The sequence below is a fragment of the Xiphophorus hellerii genome, chromosome 8 (genome assembly GCF_003331165.1).
Source record: "Xiphophorus hellerii strain 12219 chromosome 8, Xiphophorus_hellerii-4.1, whole genome shotgun sequence".
NCBI lineage: Eukaryota > Metazoa > Chordata > Actinopteri > Cyprinodontiformes > Poeciliidae > Xiphophorus > Xiphophorus hellerii.
Window position 1 is genome coordinate 531394 of NC_045679.1, and position 17761 is coordinate 549154.

At 48.2% G+C, this 17761-nt stretch overlaps 2 protein-coding genes across 6 annotated transcripts; one reads left to right on the top strand and one right to left on the bottom strand.

Moving 5' to 3' along the window:
- Positions 1-341: 341 nt before the first annotated feature.
- On the top strand, positions 342-5766 carry zdhhc12b (zDHHC palmitoyltransferase 12b). The gene is made up of 5 exons (XM_032569239.1): positions 342-864; positions 947-1086; positions 3396-3488; positions 4397-4563; positions 4638-5766. The coding sequence occupies exons 1-5, from the start codon at positions 768-770 to the stop codon at positions 4951-4953; spliced, it is 813 nt and encodes a 270-aa protein (XP_032425130.1). The 5' UTR covers positions 342-767; the 3' UTR covers positions 4954-5766.
- Positions 5757-16775, bottom strand: pkn3 (protein kinase N3). 5 transcript variants are annotated; one of them, XM_032569199.1, is made up of 22 exons: positions 16624-16775; positions 15337-15601; positions 14359-14531; positions 14144-14261; positions 13934-14076; positions 12681-12909; positions 11301-11465; positions 10924-11033; positions 10641-10784; positions 10133-10208; positions 9068-9221; positions 8910-9000; positions 8767-8828; positions 8342-8408; positions 8173-8264; positions 7703-7879; positions 7557-7619; positions 7404-7480; positions 6748-6890; positions 6565-6672; positions 6416-6496; positions 5757-6214 (listed from the first exon to the last, which is right to left on the bottom strand). In XM_032569199.1, exons 1-22 carry the CDS (start codon positions 16642-16644, stop codon positions 6014-6016), a joined length of 2760 nt encoding a protein of 919 aa, XP_032425090.1. In that variant the 5' UTR covers positions 16645-16775; the 3' UTR covers positions 5757-6013. The 5 variants fall into 5 exon arrangements, 3 of the variants coding, with proteins under 3 accessions (XP_032425090.1, XP_032425089.1, XP_032425091.1); XM_032569198.1 differs by having other exon boundaries at positions 8767-8831; XR_004340083.1 differs by lacking the exon at positions 5757-6214 and having other exon boundaries at positions 6458-6496; positions 7703-7934; positions 8767-8831.
- Between the last annotated feature and the right edge of the window lie 986 nt (positions 16776-17761).

The window sequence follows — 17761 nt, forward strand, 5'->3', positions numbered from 1 at the left end:
GCAGGCATGATGGTGTGGGGATGTTTCTAATACTCTGAAACAGGAAGTCATGTTGCTACAATGAGCCAAACACACCAGGAGGGGGCAGCACCTCGGTTCCAAACAACAATAATTAATGATCAAGTTAAACAGAAAAACAACAGTTAAAATCTGATTCAGAAAATACATTAACGAATTGGTAAATCAATTAGAAATACATTTCTGTAAAAGATATAATGGTGTAAACTGAAAAAAGCATAAAACTAAAATCATTTAAAAACAAAATAGCCGACTAACGAATAAACATCAGCACATTAAAACAAAATTTATAAAACATAACTATTTTATAGTAAAATAAAATAAAAAACCGAAATAGTATAAAAAGGGAAAGATGTAAAAGAAACTAAAATTAAATAAAGTGAACTAAACGGTCAGAACCCCTGAGCAAGATGGCGGCTGCGGCTGCAGTTCTGTCAGGCTCCTGCTCTGTCACGTGTCTCCTGTCGACCAATCAGAGCTGTGTGCGTTCAGGACGACAACAACCCGCTGAGCGGCGGAATGCTAGCGGACCGCTGGCCCGAAAACACGGATTCAGACGCGGGTTTCGACTGTTTTCTGTTTGCGGTTAGTTCCTTTAACCTGACCCGGTCCAGTAGAACTGTTCTGAGGTTCTGACTGAGTCCAGCCTGGGTCCTTCCCGAGCTGTTCACATCCCGCAGTCTCCGGATTCCCAGCTGACATTCCCAGCTCCCTGAAGGTTAGCATGGAAGTTCTGGAATGTTAGGACGATGTTCAAGAATGTGTTCGGTTCGGGATTCCTGGTGAGGACGGCCCATGTGGTTCTGACCTGGATCATCACGCTCATCCTCTTCCTGTATGACACAGGTGAGTCCGTCCGAGGGGGCTCCAGGAGTTCCAGGAGTTCCAGGTTTTCCAGGTCAGGACTTTTATTGTGTTTCCCCGGCAGAGCTGAGGAAGCAGGAGGAGACGGGCCAGCTGCTGAAGCCGGTTCTGTTCGTCCTGCTGGTTCTGGTGTCGGTTCTTCTGTACTTCGCGGTGTCGCTCATGGATCCGGGATTCATCCTGACTGAGGACAGCGACCTGCAGGTGAGCCGGTGTTATGGATTAACTGGTGACTAGATTAACTGGTTGAAACCTTTGCGCACCGCAGATGGTTCTAAATTGTAGGTGGCTGTGTTGATGCCTGTTGAAAAATGCTACTTGTGTGACAAAACCGTTTGCAAAACTTTACTATAAATCCCATTTGAAGCAAATATGTTTAATGTTAAATGTGAAAATTATGTTTCAAAACAAGTTTCTACAGAGCAGCGTTGAGTTCGCTTCTCATTGGAGCAAAACCAGGTCAGTGAGTAACAGGATAATCCCATTCACATTCAGCTTCACCAGAATAAATTCATTTCATCTAGCTAAACTAAGAATTTCTACCATCACCCTGCATTTAGAGAACTGATGATTATTTTATATTTTCTCTGTCTTATATTGACTGACATGTTCTGCTAACATGTCAATAAATGTAAACGGTTCTGATATCATGCAAACTAATTCTTTGCTCATTTAATAGAAGCCACTTTATTTCGTTTGCACCTTAACTGGGCTGCAGACACAAAGCTGTGTAATTTAGTAATTTCACAAAATCCTTACAGTTAAAAGTTTGCCTGGCAAACCTGCTAAACGATGTTACCTTCAAAACATTGGCAGCAAGTGGATTTTATTTTATAGACAGTAAAATAAACTGGTCCAAAAAGTAAATTAGACTAAATCTCTAACTGAACTGGAACCAGCGGTCACTGAGCTCAGAGAGCCGTTTAATCCACTAAACTATATCGGCCAACAAAAGTCCAATAATCACCTGTTATTGATCCTGATCTATCAGACACTCTGCGCTTTAAGAGGCAAACCTGGATTAACTGGTGACACTTTCAGAATCTCAGTTTGAGTGAAGATTTGAACCGTTTCTGATGTAAAAGTATAAAAGATACTTATAATAATATCTAGTATAATAGTTTTTTGTCTCTTATTGTTGAGTTTTAGAGTCACTTGATGAAAAGAATAAAGATGTTTAATTAAATTACGAGAAAAATATCAACAATAAAGAAGAAATGACACTTTCACATGGATCTGCCATGAACTAGGAAATAAACTGTAACATGTTAGAAAAACAGTGTTTAAAAAGATTTTGCTATAGTTTCTGTGGATATCTAATTGAAATATCTACAATATGAGGGAGATGTGAAAACAACAACAGCCAGTCGATCTTTTTAAACATTTTATTTTAATCCCATGGATCTTCAATCTTCAACACTTATGTGGCTTTCAGGGATGAATCTTTGCTCTGATATCTGTTTATGGCATCTTTAGATCTATTTCCATTTTCCCTTGATGAGTTTCAGCCTCTGAAGCATCACAGAAATCAGAACAAGTTCTGTGTAATTTACATGTTTTTGGTGATTTTGCAGATTAATGTAAAAAAAGGCAACATTCCATGTTAGACCAATAAAAGTCTTTCTAATCAGTTATTCCCGAGATCTTAATGGTTGTCTTACAGAATCGGATTGCATTTTTGCAAAGATTTGTAGTTCTTTAAATTTATCACATTGTTTACTTCCTGGTTTGGTAAAGGGGTCCTAAAAAGCCACGCCCACAGGAAGATCTGTCTCTCCCAGCTGCTGCCACCAGTTAATCTATAACACCTGTTGTGGTCTGGGTCGGAACCACGCAGGTCTGGGAGCCTTTCTGCTCCAGGTTCTGCATCCAGAACCTGGAGATTAACCCGATAAATCGGATCAGTCCAACTTTAATCTCAGAATTAAATTAGGGCCTAAAGTCAGAGTGTCTCCAGACTTTGGGAATGTTCTGGATTGAACTGATCCAACAGAACCAGAACCAGCAGTTACACACTGCAAACCAGAGCTGGACGATCCAGAGTGAGAAATTTATCGCAATATGTTGTGGAAATATTTTGATAACATTTATTAACTGGCTGCATTCATATCGCCACAAACACAAATAGTTTTCCTGACAGACAAACATTCCTATTCTAATCAGGCTTCTATCAGGACACCACTGGCTTAAGGAACATTTATAAAGTGGATCTGATTATATTTTTTAATTTTCTGATATTTATTGATGCTCTGATGGAACAAATAATGGAGAAAACAGCAAAAATAAAACCTGAAAAACTGAAAGTTTAGTTCTTGAATTTAACATAATTTAAATTTATTGAGACGACGATGAATCATATTTATGTTTTTATGATTATAATAAATAATAATTTATAGTGTCTGTTAATAAACTCTGAGGAGTTTAAACTGCAGATCATAAAGTCTCTTCTGGTTCTGTCTGTCAGTTGGAGTGCGGTGGTGGCGGTGTCATGATGTGGGCTCTGTGTGTTCCAGTTCACTCTGGGAGTAACGGAGGAGCAGCAGGATATGATCCCGCCCAGCACCAAGTCGCTGCGTCAGCGCCGCTGCGGCCGCTGCCTGCTGCAGGTACGAATCCCTCTGAGGTCATTTATTCATCTACATGGAGGCTCAGGAAGCGACGCGGCAAACAAACATCCAAACCGGAAGAAACTTTGACTTTTCCTCTGAGGTTCAGGTCAGACAGACAGAAGCTAAAGGCAGAAATATGATTTATACTCAGGAATTTATTAGTCAAACTGGTTGAAGTTTCTACCTAAGGAAACAGCAGATCAGTGACCAGCAGGGGGCGACAGTGGAGAGGAAAAACTCCCTTTAACAGGAAGAACCAGAACCAGAACCTACAGCAGTACAAGCAGCCATCTGCATTCATTTAATTATTAGTATTAACATCTATTTAAAATTATCAACATCAGCAAAACAGCTGAAAAACCGACTCATATGAGACCAGTTAGACCAGTTGGACCAGTGAGACCAGTTGGACCAGTTGGACCAGTTGGACCAGTTAGACCAGTTAGACCAGTGAGACCAGTTGGACCAGTTAGACCAGTGAGACCAGTTGGACCAGTGAGACCAGTGAGACCAGTTAGACCAGTGAGACCAGTGAGACCAGTGAGACCAGTTGGACCAGTGAGACCAGTGAGACCAGTTGGACCAGTGAGACCAGTTGGACCAGTGAGACCAGTGAGACCAGTTAGACCAGTGAGACCAGTGAGACCAGTGAGACCAGTTGGACCAGTGAGACCAGTGAGACCAGTTGGACCAGTGAGCAGAAATGGGTTAACTGAGAAAAACATTTATTTAAATGAAAATCTTCAGTAGATTCACTTAAAGAAGAAACTTAAACATATTTTAGATGTTTATCAAGTTATGATGGATCCAAAGAATGAAAACATGGAGGATGATGATGAAGATGATGATGATGTGTGTGTGTGTGTGTGTGTGTGTGTGTGTGTGTGTGTGTATGTGCGGAGCAGCAGCCAATGAGGTCGAAGCATTGCCAGACGTGTCAGCACTGCGTGCGGCGCTACGACCATCACTGCCCCTGGATCGAGAACTGTGTCGGCGAGCGGAACCACCGCTGGTTCCTCCTCTACTTGGCCCTGCAGCTGCTGGTGCTGCTGTGGGGGCTTCACGTCGCCTGGTGAGTACGCCCCCCACCCCGCCCCGGGTCAGAGGTCAGGGAGCGTGGGCGCTGACGGCCGTGTGTCTCCTCAGGACGGGCCTGGGCCACGCCCCCTCCTGGTCGCGGTGGCTGCGCTCCAACGGCGTGCTGCTGGCCGTCTGCGGGCTGCTGGCGCCGCTGGCGCTGGTGGTGCTGCTGCTGCTCGGGTCGCACCTCTACCTGGTGTCCATGAACGCCACCACCTGGGAGTTCATGTCGCGCCACCGCATCTCCTACCTCAAACACTGCGGCGCCGACCAGAACCCGTTCGACCGCGGCGCCGCCCGCAACCTGTGGGGGTTCTTCTGCCAGTGGGGCAGCGTGGTCTGGGAGCAGGCGTACTTCAGGGAGGACAGCGACCCGGTTTAGGTTCTGAGCCGCTCACGGTGTCGGATCACCAGCGCCGGTTTAACTGGGTCACAGCTGGTTCTGTTCTGCCAGCCAATCGGTCCCGACCGACCCGGATCACGTTCTGGGAAATCAGGACTAAAGTTGTTTAAGGTCCAAATGTTGGACCAGATTAAGACTCAGAGCTCTGGTGGTTCTGGTACCAGTGGACAGGAGCTGATTCAACCAATAAACCCAGAAACAGGAAGTGAGCCGGAGGTCCAAGCTGTGACTTCCTGTCAGAACTGGACTCAGTCTCAGGGTTTCTGGGAACATCAAAGTTTTTATCCGGGTCGTTTGTTTGTCTTGATCCCGACAGGAAGCTGACTGACGGACTTCCTGTTTCACCTGCCGGTTCAGACCGGGTTCCTGCTGCATGTCTGGTGTTTCTGGGTCCCTCAGGTTCTACCGGGTCCAGTTCTTTACCTTTATTCCCAGAACTGGGATGTTTTCAACATGTTCAGTTTTCCAGGCAGAAGAAGCTGCAGCGTAAACTGAGGGGCTATGGAGATATTATATATATAGATATATAATATAGATATATAATATATATTATATATATATTATATATAATATGGAGATATATATATATATATATAATATATATATATATATATATATATATATATATTATATATATATATTTATAATATATATATTTATAATATATTAAAGTTTCCCATGTCGGAGCTCCAGTTTATACCAACTCATCTAAATATCGTTTTTCTGACTTATTGATTCTGTGTTCGTGATTTTTTACCTCTGAACTGAAATAAAGTCGTTACTGAGAAGAAAGTCCAGCTTTTATTCATCAATTCTCACGTTAAACAGGCTGGATTAATAAATCATCATCATCATCATCATCACATCCACATTTCTGCAGAATAATTTAAAACAATCACAGAAAGATAAATTCTCTGTTTTTGATCTTCAGGATATTTACAGCTCAGACTGGGAGCAAAGTGCTGCCATCAGCTCCACCGTTTAAAACAGCTGGTGGGCGGAGTCACGTCCCCTGCCCCTAGTGGGCGGGGCCAGGCCGTCAGCTGATCAGGGAGAAGTCGAAGTCGTTGAAGACTTGCTGATGCTCGGCGCCGACGGCGGTCGGCGTCCGCGGCAGCGTCAGAACCGGCTTCAGACGCGTGAACTCCTCGTCGAAGTTGCTGACGTCCAGCGGAGCCGAGATGGTCGGCAGGAAGGGGGGCTTGAGCTGCTTGGCCAGCAGGGCGTCCCAGTCCATTCCCTGGGGAGAACCGGATTAGAACCTTAAGCCCAAACAGAACCGAGCCGCCGACATCAGAACTTCACAGAACAGTTGCTTGGTCCACTTAATCCCAGCCAAGTGAAACAAAATATAATCCAGTTCAGCGCCGTCTCCATGGTAACTAATAAACTCAACATTTCATCACCAGAACGGGTCCGCTCCGGGTTCTGCAGAACCCACCTGGAAGAACTTGTGTCGTTTGATCTCGGCGGCGTCGTCCTTCCCTGATCCGAGTCTCCGGTCCGGGTTTTTCTGCAGCAGCTGGAACAGAGAGATCACCAATAAAACCCAGTGGACCCGCCGGATCCGGAGGTTGGAGCAGAACCGACCTGCTGGATGAGCGACTTGGACTGAGGCGACAGGGAGCGAGGGTAGCGCACTTCCTCATTCACGATGCTGTCGAACACTTCCTCCTCATCGTCACCTGGGAAAGGAGACTGGAACAGAACAGGGTTCTCCTCAGAACGGGAACCTGCGGAACCGTCGGCAACGTTCTGCGGAGGGTCACTGACCTCCCCCACCAGCATCTCAAACACCAGAACTCCCAGTTCCCACCAGTCCACGCTGCGGGTGTAGCTGTTCTCCGTCAGAACCTCCGGAGCTAGGAACTCCGGCGTGCCGCAGAAGGTGCTGGTCCGATCGCCGTGGCCCATCCCTGCACACACACAGATGACGGTTACCCTGGTAACCGTCATCCCCATGGTAACCGGTGGCAGTTAGAGCTTCAGGGCAGAAGAGTTTATCGTTTACAGAAACAAAAAGTTTAATCCCAGCTGCAGAACATTTCATGTTTCTGTATCTGCTGAACCATCCCAGGTCCCAGGTTCCCTTCCTGCTTATTGAATCACCATAGCAACCAGTCCCAAAGGAGGGAATCACCATAGCAACCAGTCCCAAAGGAGGGAATCACCATGGAGATCAAAAGACGGCGCTCCCCCGGTGTCAGCTTCCTGTTAGCTTGTTAAATGGGTCAGAACCACCTGATGCTTAACGGACTAACAGGAAACAGTCTTACTTGGATTTTCACAATAAAAGATATAACTGGCATTTCATGTTATCCTGGTGTCAGGTGAGTGAGTCCAGGTGGGCTGGACTGTAGCCGCTCTGCCATTGGTTCAAACCTTTGGACCAATCAAAAGACAGGAAACCGTTTGGTTTTTTTCCTCACCTTCTTTGCACAAACCAAAGTCTGCGATCCGGACGTATCCATCGGCGTCCATCAGCAGGTTGTCCAGTTTCAGATCCCTGGAGGACAGACAGGAAACCCGCTGCAGATTCCAGCCAATGAGCCGCGTCTGGGGGCGGGGCCTCAGCCACTCACCTGTAGACGATCTGGTTCTGATGGAGGAACTCCAGACCCAGCAGAACGCACGAAGAATAAAACCTGGAAACCAATAAGAGCCAGCTGAAACCAGGTGCCGTACTTTGACTGGACCGTCGGGAGCGAGCGGAGGGCCGTCGGCTCACAGGGATTGTTTCTCGGAGAAGATGGCGGCGTGGATGTGCTTCATCAGGTCTCCGCCCGGAGAGTAGGCCATGACGAAGCAGACGTGCTCGGCCGTCTGGAAGCAGCCGTGCAGGTTGACCAGGAACGGGTGGTGGGCCGAGTTGATCACCTCCAAGATCCGCTTCTCGCAGACCAGACTGGACCGGGTCAGACAAACCAGAACCACTGAAACAAACTTTCCTCTGGCGCCTCCTACAGGCCAACATGTAGAACAGCTGAATGAAGATCTAACTTCACTCAAACCGACGGACCGCTTCAGACGGAACCAGGAATAGTTCTGCCGGGTCAGGAACTCCACCAGAACTTTCAGAGTTTCTCTGGGAAGTTCTGCTAAACACACCGAATGATGAGTTCAGGAAAAGTTCCTGTAACCGGGTCAGAACTGGGCCGTGTTTTGTACCGGTACCATGAGGTTCTGGATCTTCCTCACCTGTCCACTTCGTCCCGCGTGATGACCTCGCTCTTCTTCAGCGCTTTGATGGCGAACATTTTCCCAGACTTCTTGTACTCGGCCAGCAGAACCTTGGTTTGGGTCAGAGGCGGTTCTGTTAGTCGTTGACCTTCGTTGGGTTTTACGGCGGATCCCGGCGTTCCAGTACCTTTCCGAAGTGTCCTCTTCCCAGGACGGAAACGCACTGGAAGTCGTCCATCTTCAGCGCCTCGGACCTGCAGACGAAACACGGTGAAGGAACCGGACCTCTGGACCGGGCCGGCAGAGTTCTGGCTGCAAAACGCTGCGATCCAGAAAACTTTACAGTTTTAGTGTTTAAAGACGCAGGAATCAGCCAAAACATTATGACCAGCGGATCCTTCCGGGTCCTTTGAGGTTCTGGCGGCTCGGTTCCTGATCAGGTTATTGATCCAGATTACAGAACATGAATAAATGACCTGCTGAGGGTTTCATTCCATAAACATCATTATTTGTAGAACTCACCTGATCAGTTTTTATAAAGTTTGTGAAACTTTGTTAAAAAGATCAAATCTGTTCAGACTGATTGAAGGGAAACGTTTTTCTGAGACTCACTGCGGCGCCGGCCCAGCTGAGGCCTGCCTTCTGGGTTTCAGGCTGCTCCTCCAGTCAGGAGGCTTCTCCAGACCAAAATCAGAGACAAACTGAGAGTTAATAAATGTTGGTCTCTGATCATAACTGTAACGTTCCTCTCAGACCTGCGAGGCGTCTTTTGTCTCCTTCCTGGAGGGAGGTGAAGCTCTTCTGATGGATTCTTCGGAGACGGCGAGTCTGGACGGAGTTCGCTCTCTGACAGGAAACAGATTCATCAGCTCTGATGGCGATCCGGAGGATCTCTGACGGATCCCACTCTCACCGTGGCGGCGAGCCGCTGGACGCCGTGGCGATGGGGGCCGGCAGCGGCGGACTCATGGCTTCCAGGGAGTTGCATGGCGGCAGGAAGTTCATCATCAGACGGCCCCATGTGGCGAAGTTCAGGTTCATCTGAGACGCCCGGAGGAAGTTCCTCCCTGGAGGAAGCAGACAGCAGGTCCAGGATGATGTCACCAAGCCGCCATGTTTCCTGAACCAAAACATCTTACAGCGTTCTCCCCGACTCGGAACCGGCCTTACTAGAACCGACTCCACTGGGTCCAAGGCAAAACGTGACATCAGAAGACTGCTGGTCACTGATTGGCCAGGGGGCGGAGTCACTGGTTATGTCACGATTCCGTTACAATAACCCGACATCAACAGCGACCGACAAAAAAAACCAAACCCAAACTGAGCCGAACCAACCGGGCCCATCTACCCGACCCGCCGGGCCCTGCTGGTGCTGCTGGACAGGAATCCGTTTGGTTCTTCAGAAGAATCTGTTCAGGTTCCCAAAACAACGAAGTTCTGGACATACTTTCGATTAATCCGCTAAAAGCGAAGCTAATTTCTCCGTTTAGCACCTTTTGGTTTTGCTAGCTGTGAAAACGCTTAGCGCACTTAGCTTCCCCAAATACATTCTCCCAGAAAAATGTTAAACCCGCAGTTTACTCTCTGATAAACTTTCAGCTGAATAAAGTTTGACCTTTGTGTTGAAGTTTTGATGTGGAGAATTAAAGTTTTCAGACACAAAGGAACCAATCCACCGGCGCGATCCACCGAGGGGCGCCGGTGGATCGCGGGGCGGCCGGTGGGTCGCGGGGCGGCCGGTGGGTCGCGGGGCGGCCGGTGGGTCGCGGGGCGGCTGGTGGATCGCGGGGCGGCTGGTGGGTCGCGGGGCGCCGGTGGGTCGCGGGGCGGCTGGTGGATCGCGGGGCGGCTGGTGGATCGCGGGGCGGCCACGTCGAGGTCTGTAGCCTCTGTACGAGACACTCACTCTGAACGCTGCATCGTACGTATTTAACAAAAATGTCCTGAAAGCATCAAGAAATATTAAAGCGATTTTCACCTTTTTCCTTGGGGAAAATCCTCATCTGCCTCTGGAGTTTGGACGGACGCTCGATGACGGGATTGATGAACGTCACCTGGAAATAAAAATGAAGAGCTGATCAAGTTTCAGGACTTAAATGAAAGATTTTCAGTTATAAAACTCAACACCGATTCATTTTCTTTCTGTGATAAAAGTCTGCAGCTCTTCATCTCTTCAAGGTGAAAACGGGTGAGGTCAGGGGTCCTTCAGGGGTCAGTCAGGGGTCAGTCAGGGGTCACTGGGTGTTAAACTACTTGCTGTAAGTTAACAGTCCAAACTGCTGCAGCTTTTATTCAACGTTCATTTAGATTCATGTTGCATTTCTGTCCTACAGAGATGCTGCTGGATTACACAGACGATGTGGTGCTATTGGATCATGAAGGTTCTGGAATCTGATCAGTTGGTTCTGCTGTTAAACGTGATGAGAGCAAAGAGAACCCGACCCTGGTTCTGTATAACTGGACCTGTAACTGGGAAGCAGTCAAACCTCGATGAAGACGATTCCCTGAGGCTCCAGCTCCAAACACATGCCGTGTCTGCGGTTGTCCAGGAAGTCCTCCAGGCGCAGGAACTTCACGGCGCTCAGCGCCCGCCAGTCCCTCCAGTACACCGCCACCTCCAGCTCCCTGGACTGGACCAGAACCAGCACCACAATCACTACTGGTTTACAGCAGGAGCCACTTTCTGCTCCGTCTGGAGCCTCTAAGGCCCATCAGACTGGAAAATTATTCTCTGGTTCGGATCAGAACCAGAACCACCAGTGTACTGACCCGCTCCAGCTCGGTGCTGAAGTTCTGGCCCCAGGCCTCCTTGCCCTGCGGCCTCCAGTGAGTCCGGCCCATGACCCGGTTGTCGACCTTCAGCACGGCGCTGACCTCCGCTGGAACAGACAGGAGGGAGAAACCGGGTCATTTCTGATCCGGATGTTCTGGATGGTTCTGCTCAGATCAAACAAGCCGCGGTGCTTTGGATCTCACGAGAAACGAAGCAATTATTTCAATGGTTCAAACTAAAACCTGACGGAAACATCGGTCAGGTTTTGGTTTGGATTAAACGGGCCTTTCTCCGACATTCCCAACAGAATCTAAATCAGGAACATCAACGTTAATATCAACGTTTCTCCGCCAGGATGCAGCAGATTCCTTACAGGACAGTTCGTCGGACTTCCCCGTCTTCCCGTTGGCGCTCCGTCCAGAACCCTTCACCTTCATGGACTTCCCGTCGGCGTAGATCCCAGAGAACTGGGCGGCGCTGCGGCCCGGAACGTCCTCCAGCAGGTCCTGGACGCCCAACAGGCAGACCTCCAGCCGGCCTGCAGGACGACAGCCGGGTCAGAATCACCGCGTTGGGTCAGTCTGCGACTCGCTCGATTCTTCTGGATCTAATTAAACTGATATTTAGGAGGAACTTCATGATTTGATCTTATTCTAAGGCTCAACATTAGTAAGACCAGAGAGATGGTGATTGACTTCAGAAGGAAGAAGATACCTTCACGGCCACTAAAGGTCAAAGGGGAAGTGGTGGAGGAGGTGGAGGATTACAAATACCTGGGAGTTGTAATCGGCAACAGACTGGACTGGGCATCTAACACTGACGCTGTGTGCAGGAAGGGGATGAGCAGACTCTATTTTTTAAGGAAGCTGAGATCCTTCAATGTGTGCAGCAAGATGTTGGAGACCTTTTATCACAGTGTTGTTGCCGGCGCCATCTTCTTTGCTGCTGTGTGTTGGGAAAGCAGCATCAGAGCCAGCGACTCTAATAGACTGGACAAAATCATCAGGAAAGCTGGCTCTGTACTGGGACTAAGGCTGGAGTCCCTGGAAACTGTGGTGGAGAGGAGGACACTGAAGAAGGTTCTGTCTATTATGGACAATAAACAGCACCCTCTCCACCACATAGTGGACAGACAGCGGAGCACCTTCTCACATAGGCTGCTCCAGCTCCGCTGCCGTAGGGACAGATACAGGAAATTCTTCCTGCCACAGGCCATCTCACTGTACAATAAAAGCTAAATCATTGTTCTGCACTAATCAGTCCGATTTTGCACAACTGCACTGTGGCACACTTGCTGTACATATATTTACATATACATATCTGCATGTTTTGAATCTTTGCAGGGACTTCTCTTAAGTTGCTTTTTATATTAACAGCATGTTATATTTTATTCTTATTTTATCCTGTCTACAACTGCTACTCAGTGGTGGATGTTGTGTGTCTTGTCTCTATGCTGCTGTAACTGCAAAATAATTTCCCTGCTGGGATGAATAAAGTACTTCTATTCTATTCTATTCTATTATTCAGAAACATTTCAGTTCCCTGAGGTTTGACCCAAAAGAGGTTCAGGATTCAACCCGGGAAAATGACATCTGAGAAACAGGCAGGAGGAGAATCAAGAGATTAGTGAGCGAGAGCCGAGCGACATCTGGGAGTGAGCAGGAAACCATCGTCATGTTCGAGCATCACCAAACAGGAAGTCATGAGTCCAGTGGATCCTCCAGGATGTTTCTGGGTTATGAAAGTACTGGACCTGTTAGACTGGCCGGTCTGAAGAAGGAGGAGGAGGATGATGATGAGGAAGACGACGGAGCGGCGGACTGTTTCTTCGGCGTTCCGTAGGACGGAGCGATTCCAGACTCCAGAGTCTCCATGATGGCGGCTCGCGTGGGATGATCCTCAGGAAGCTCGGCGAGCCGCCGCTCCAGGGAGAGACGCAGGAGGTCCACCTTCTGGGACGACTCCTGGACCCGGGCCTGGGCCTGGAGGGACAGAACCCATCAGAACCCTTCTGGAGAACTGATCAGAACCCATCAGAACCCTTCAGTACCGATCGGATCATGGTCAATGATCCCAGCGATCCAAGGACAGATGAAATAACAAACTGGAGGTAAACTGTATTATTTGTATATTTGCATTAGTTTAAAAAGTGTCATGAAAACAAAATGAAAATGGACTAAATAACAATATTTATAGAAATAATAACCACAGAAAATCTACATTTGACAAAAACTGAAGTTTTTCCAGCTTCCGGCTCAACAACCATCATGAAAAACTGCTCAACTGCTGGCCAATCAAATTCCCTGACAGTGTTAGCTCCGCCCACCAAACGTTAAAAACACAATTAGCCCCGCCCACCGACGAGTAAACAGTGTTAGCCCCGCCCACAGAGGAGTAAACAGTGTTAGCCCCGCCCACAGAGGAGTAAACAGTGTTAGCCCCGCCCACAGAGGAGTAAACAGTGTTAGCCCCGCCCACAGAGGAGTAAACAGTGTTAGCCCCGCCCACAGAGGAGTAAACAGTGTTAGCCCCGCCCACTGAGGAGTAAACAGTGTTAGCCCCGCCCACCGAGGAGTAAACAGTGTTAGCCCCGCCCACTAGTTCTTAAACTGTTTAAAGAAACATTAAATATAACCAACACTTTACAGTTAACAACTTCCACATGGAATCATAAATGTTTTTATGGATTTAATGTCTGCATTTCTCATTGTGTTAATTTATTTAATGACGTGTTTATTGAATTGTGTCGCCTTTGGGCCTTGATTTACACACATTCCACTGCTGTCAGACTTGGAATAGGCCATTAAAGCTGATGTTGTGCCATAGCTACATATTAGCAAATGTTGTTGTAGTTCATCTAGTTATGATCAGAAAATATGATTAATATTCGGCCGTGTTTCTAAAAGCAGAACAACATGAGAAAGGATAAAGCTCTCCACACCACAGCAGTGCAGGAAGGGCCGTTAATGATGGCAGCCAGGATCCCTGACCCGATCGGATCGGTACCTCGGTCAGAACCCGGCGCTCCTTCGGGTCCACCAGCTTCGACACGTTCCTGGCTCCTTCGGCGACGGCCGATTCGATCTTCATGCGGTGCAGCAGCTCAGCGACGCGCAGCTCCACCGGGCCGATGATCTCCTCGTCAGGACCTGGGACAGAGAGACGGCTCAGAGCCGGCCGGACCCGGTCCAGGACAGAACCGCTCCGTTCGGTTACCGAGGGAAGAGCCCTCCTCCCGGGCCTGGCCGACTTTAACGATCTGCATCCTCAGCAGCTCGATCTTGGTCCGGCTGTCCTGGAGCATCTGCTGGGCCGTGGCCAGCATCTTCCGGTCCTGGAACACAAACCGGACCGGGTCACGGCTCCGATCCGCTCGGACCGGGTCACGGTTGAGGAGCTTTATTTTGAAGGAGACAGGAAGTTGGTCTCACCTTGAAGGACCTGCTGCTGTAGGTCTGAATCATGTTCTCGGCGCCCTGCTTCACTTTGGTCTCCATCGTCAGCTGTTTCTTCAGATTTCTGATGCGGCTGGCCAGCGGTGATGTCACTTCCTCCCACTGACTCGGCTCTGATGATTGGTTCTCTTCCTCCTCTGGGACGGCCGCTTTGAAACGCACAAACAGAGTCAACAAACTTATTTAAAATTTGAGTCTCCTGGTTGCTATGGTGATTCCCACCTTACGTGGGACACGGAGAGGAGGCGGAGCCTAAATTCACCAATAAGGATCCAGGAGAAACAATCAGTCCCTGAGTCAGCAAAACGTCAAAATTAAAGCCGTGCTTCAGGGCTTCTGCTAAATATCAGGTTGGTGTAGCGCGTTAGCATTAGCTTCTGCTAAATATCAGGTTGGTGTAGCGCGTTAGCATTAGCTTCTGCTAAATATCAGGTTGGTGTAGCGCGTTAGCATTAGCTTCTGCTAAATATCAGGTTGGTGTAGTGCGTTAGCATTAGCTTCTGCTAAATATCAGGTTGGTGTAGTGTGTTAGCATTAGCTTCTGCTAAATATCAGGTTGGTGTAGTGCGTTAGCATTAGCTTCTGCTAAATATCAGGTTGGTGTAGTGCGTTAGCATTAGCTTCTGCTAAATATCAGGTTGGTGTAGTGCGTTAGCATTAGCTTCTGCTAAATATCAGGTTGGTGTAGTGTGTTAGCATTAGCTTCTGCTAAATATCAGGTTGGTGTAGTGCGTTAGCATTAGCTTCTGCTAAATATCAGGTTGGTGTAGTGTGTTAGCATTAGCTTCTGCTAAATGTCAGGTTTGTGTAGTGCGTTAGCATTAGCTTCTGCTAAACATCGTCTGGAAAAATCTAAAGAAATCCTGAAAGCTGGAAAATGGATCCCAGTTGAATTATTCTGATTTATTTGGCCTGAGCAGCTCCAGAACGTTTGTAGCTGCTGTAGCCTTTTACCTGTGTGGTCGTCCTTCTCCGTTGCCATGGAGATGGCGTTGAGCTCCTGCAGCTGCAGGTGGAGCTGCTCCAGCTTGCGGTTGGACGCCTTCACCTCGCCGTCCACGGCGCCGCCCCGCCGGCTCGGGTACGCCCGCCGCATCCTCTCCGCCGCCTCCTTGATCTTCAGCTCCAGCTGGATCTCCTGCCGGACCTGCGCCCGGGCGTTCTCCAGCCGCTGCTGGAACTGCGGGTCCAGAATGTCCAGCTGCTGCTGCTTCCCATCCTGACAGGAAACACACAGCGGCTGAGGCCGGGTCACTTCCTGTTGGACTGCAGCTGCTTTACTCTCAGAATCCACTCAGATCAGAAACCTGATCTAAACCGAACCAGGACCACAGAGAGAGAGACTACAGAAACCGATTTCTCCTCTGATACTTTTTTTTTGTTTGGTTGGTTTTTTTTACCCCTCCAGGGTATTTTGTGGCTCCTGATAGGACAGTAGGCTGACAGGAAACGGGGGAAGACATGCAGTCGTCGGGTCTGGGAGTCGAACCCGCGACGGCCGCGTCGAGGACTCAAGGCCTCCAAATGCGGGTCGCGCTAACCGCTACGCCACCACGGCACGCCCTTTCCTCTGATACTTTGACTAGGACATTGAGAACAGACTGGAAACCCTCTCCTGCAAGATGACCTTTGACCCTCTGGTCCAGTAGGAACAGGATGGGACCAAGAACACATCCTGGGGATCAAAGCTCAGAGATGAACCACTGAAGACGACGAGTCATTGATCATCGACTTACTGTACAGTACATGTCTCACTGTGTGGATTTCATTAATTCACCTCAAACGTCTTCCTTCCACTAAACTTTCTATCATGATTTCAGAATCAAAACATTTTGCTGCTCAGCAGGTTCAGATGGATTAATATTTAAATATGAGGAACTGAAACCAGAAAAATCAAAGTTAATGAAACGAACAGATTAAAGATTAAATATGAACAAAAACAAGACAGAAAAATTCTACTGGAGGATTTCTGCTGGTGTCATGAGGACCAGTCCGGTTCCGGACTTCCAACTGGTTCCGAACCTTCAACCGGTTCCGGACCAGCTGGTTCCGAGCAGCCGGAAGTGATTGTCTCAGGTGTTTGTGTCAGGAAGACAAAGCCAGGTGAGGAGGAGACAAACTGGACCAACAGGTAAATCCGCAGCAGCAGCTCTGTGACTCCAGCCGGAACCTCGGTGACCCGGACCGGTTCTGATGGGCCCCACAACCGGTCCGGGTCTGTAGGTACGGAGCAGGACTCACCTGTGGCGTCGGGGCTGACATGGCGGCCAGGTGCGCGGACGGACGCTCGGACTGATCTACCTGCTCAGGTGAGCTGACGGCCGCGGCTTCTTCCTCAATCACCGATGGAAACAAATCTGAGCGATCCTTTGAATCCGCGCTGACGTCACGGCGCGCTGATTGGCCGCGCGCGGGCACATCGATGCACCTGAAGCCAATCAGATCGCAGCACCGGGTGCACCTGCACAGGTAAGGCATTCCGGCAGCCTCCTCCCTGGAGCTGTCATCACAGCACTGAGTCACTCAGCAGGTCGGCCCAGACACGCAGAGCGGAGGAACGTCACTTCCGGTCAACAGTTAAGGACGGAACCATCCTTCTGACCCACACCGGGCCGTGGCCGGGTCACATGACGTCACAGCAGCGTCACCTGAGCAGAAAACTGAAAGAAACAGAAATCAGTCTCTGGTGTTAAAATAATGACTAGCTCAGCTGCTGGTCACTTCCTGCTTCAGTCTGACCAGAAACAAACTAAAGAGGAAATAATTATAATAGTAATAAGGTCAAAGGTCAGGGAAACAGCAGCTGACAGACCACACACATGCTGGACACAGATTGTTCAGAGACCTGCTGGGACTAGTTACTGGACTGGTTGAGAAAAGCTGGTTAGTTCCAGTCCATGATTCTGACTCAAATATCCTGATCAATAACTTCATGGTTAATTTATCGTTTCCTTCAGTAAAACTCAAAGCATCACTCAGGTTAAACTGGAAAAGGTAAAACCGTCAATTTACCACAAACTGGGGCAAGTTGAAGGTTTTTTTTAAGAAATCATACATTTCTTTATGTCACAGATGGATTCTTAGCATTTCCACAGAAAACATTCTGAACTAAAGGCAGACATTTTGTTTTACTGCTGGATCGTTTGCTGAGAGGACAGAAGAAATAAAAACATCTGATTATTTTAAAAAGTCACCCAGTCACACATTCATTAGTGAGTCTGATATCCTGTACAAAATTATAACATAAAAATACTGCACAGTTATTAGAAGAGGACTATTATTATTATTACTGTTAAAGTTGTTTCTTATTTTTTGTATATATTTTTAACATTTTTGGATCTTTTTTTGTGTGAATCTGATGCTGATTTTCCAATCTAAT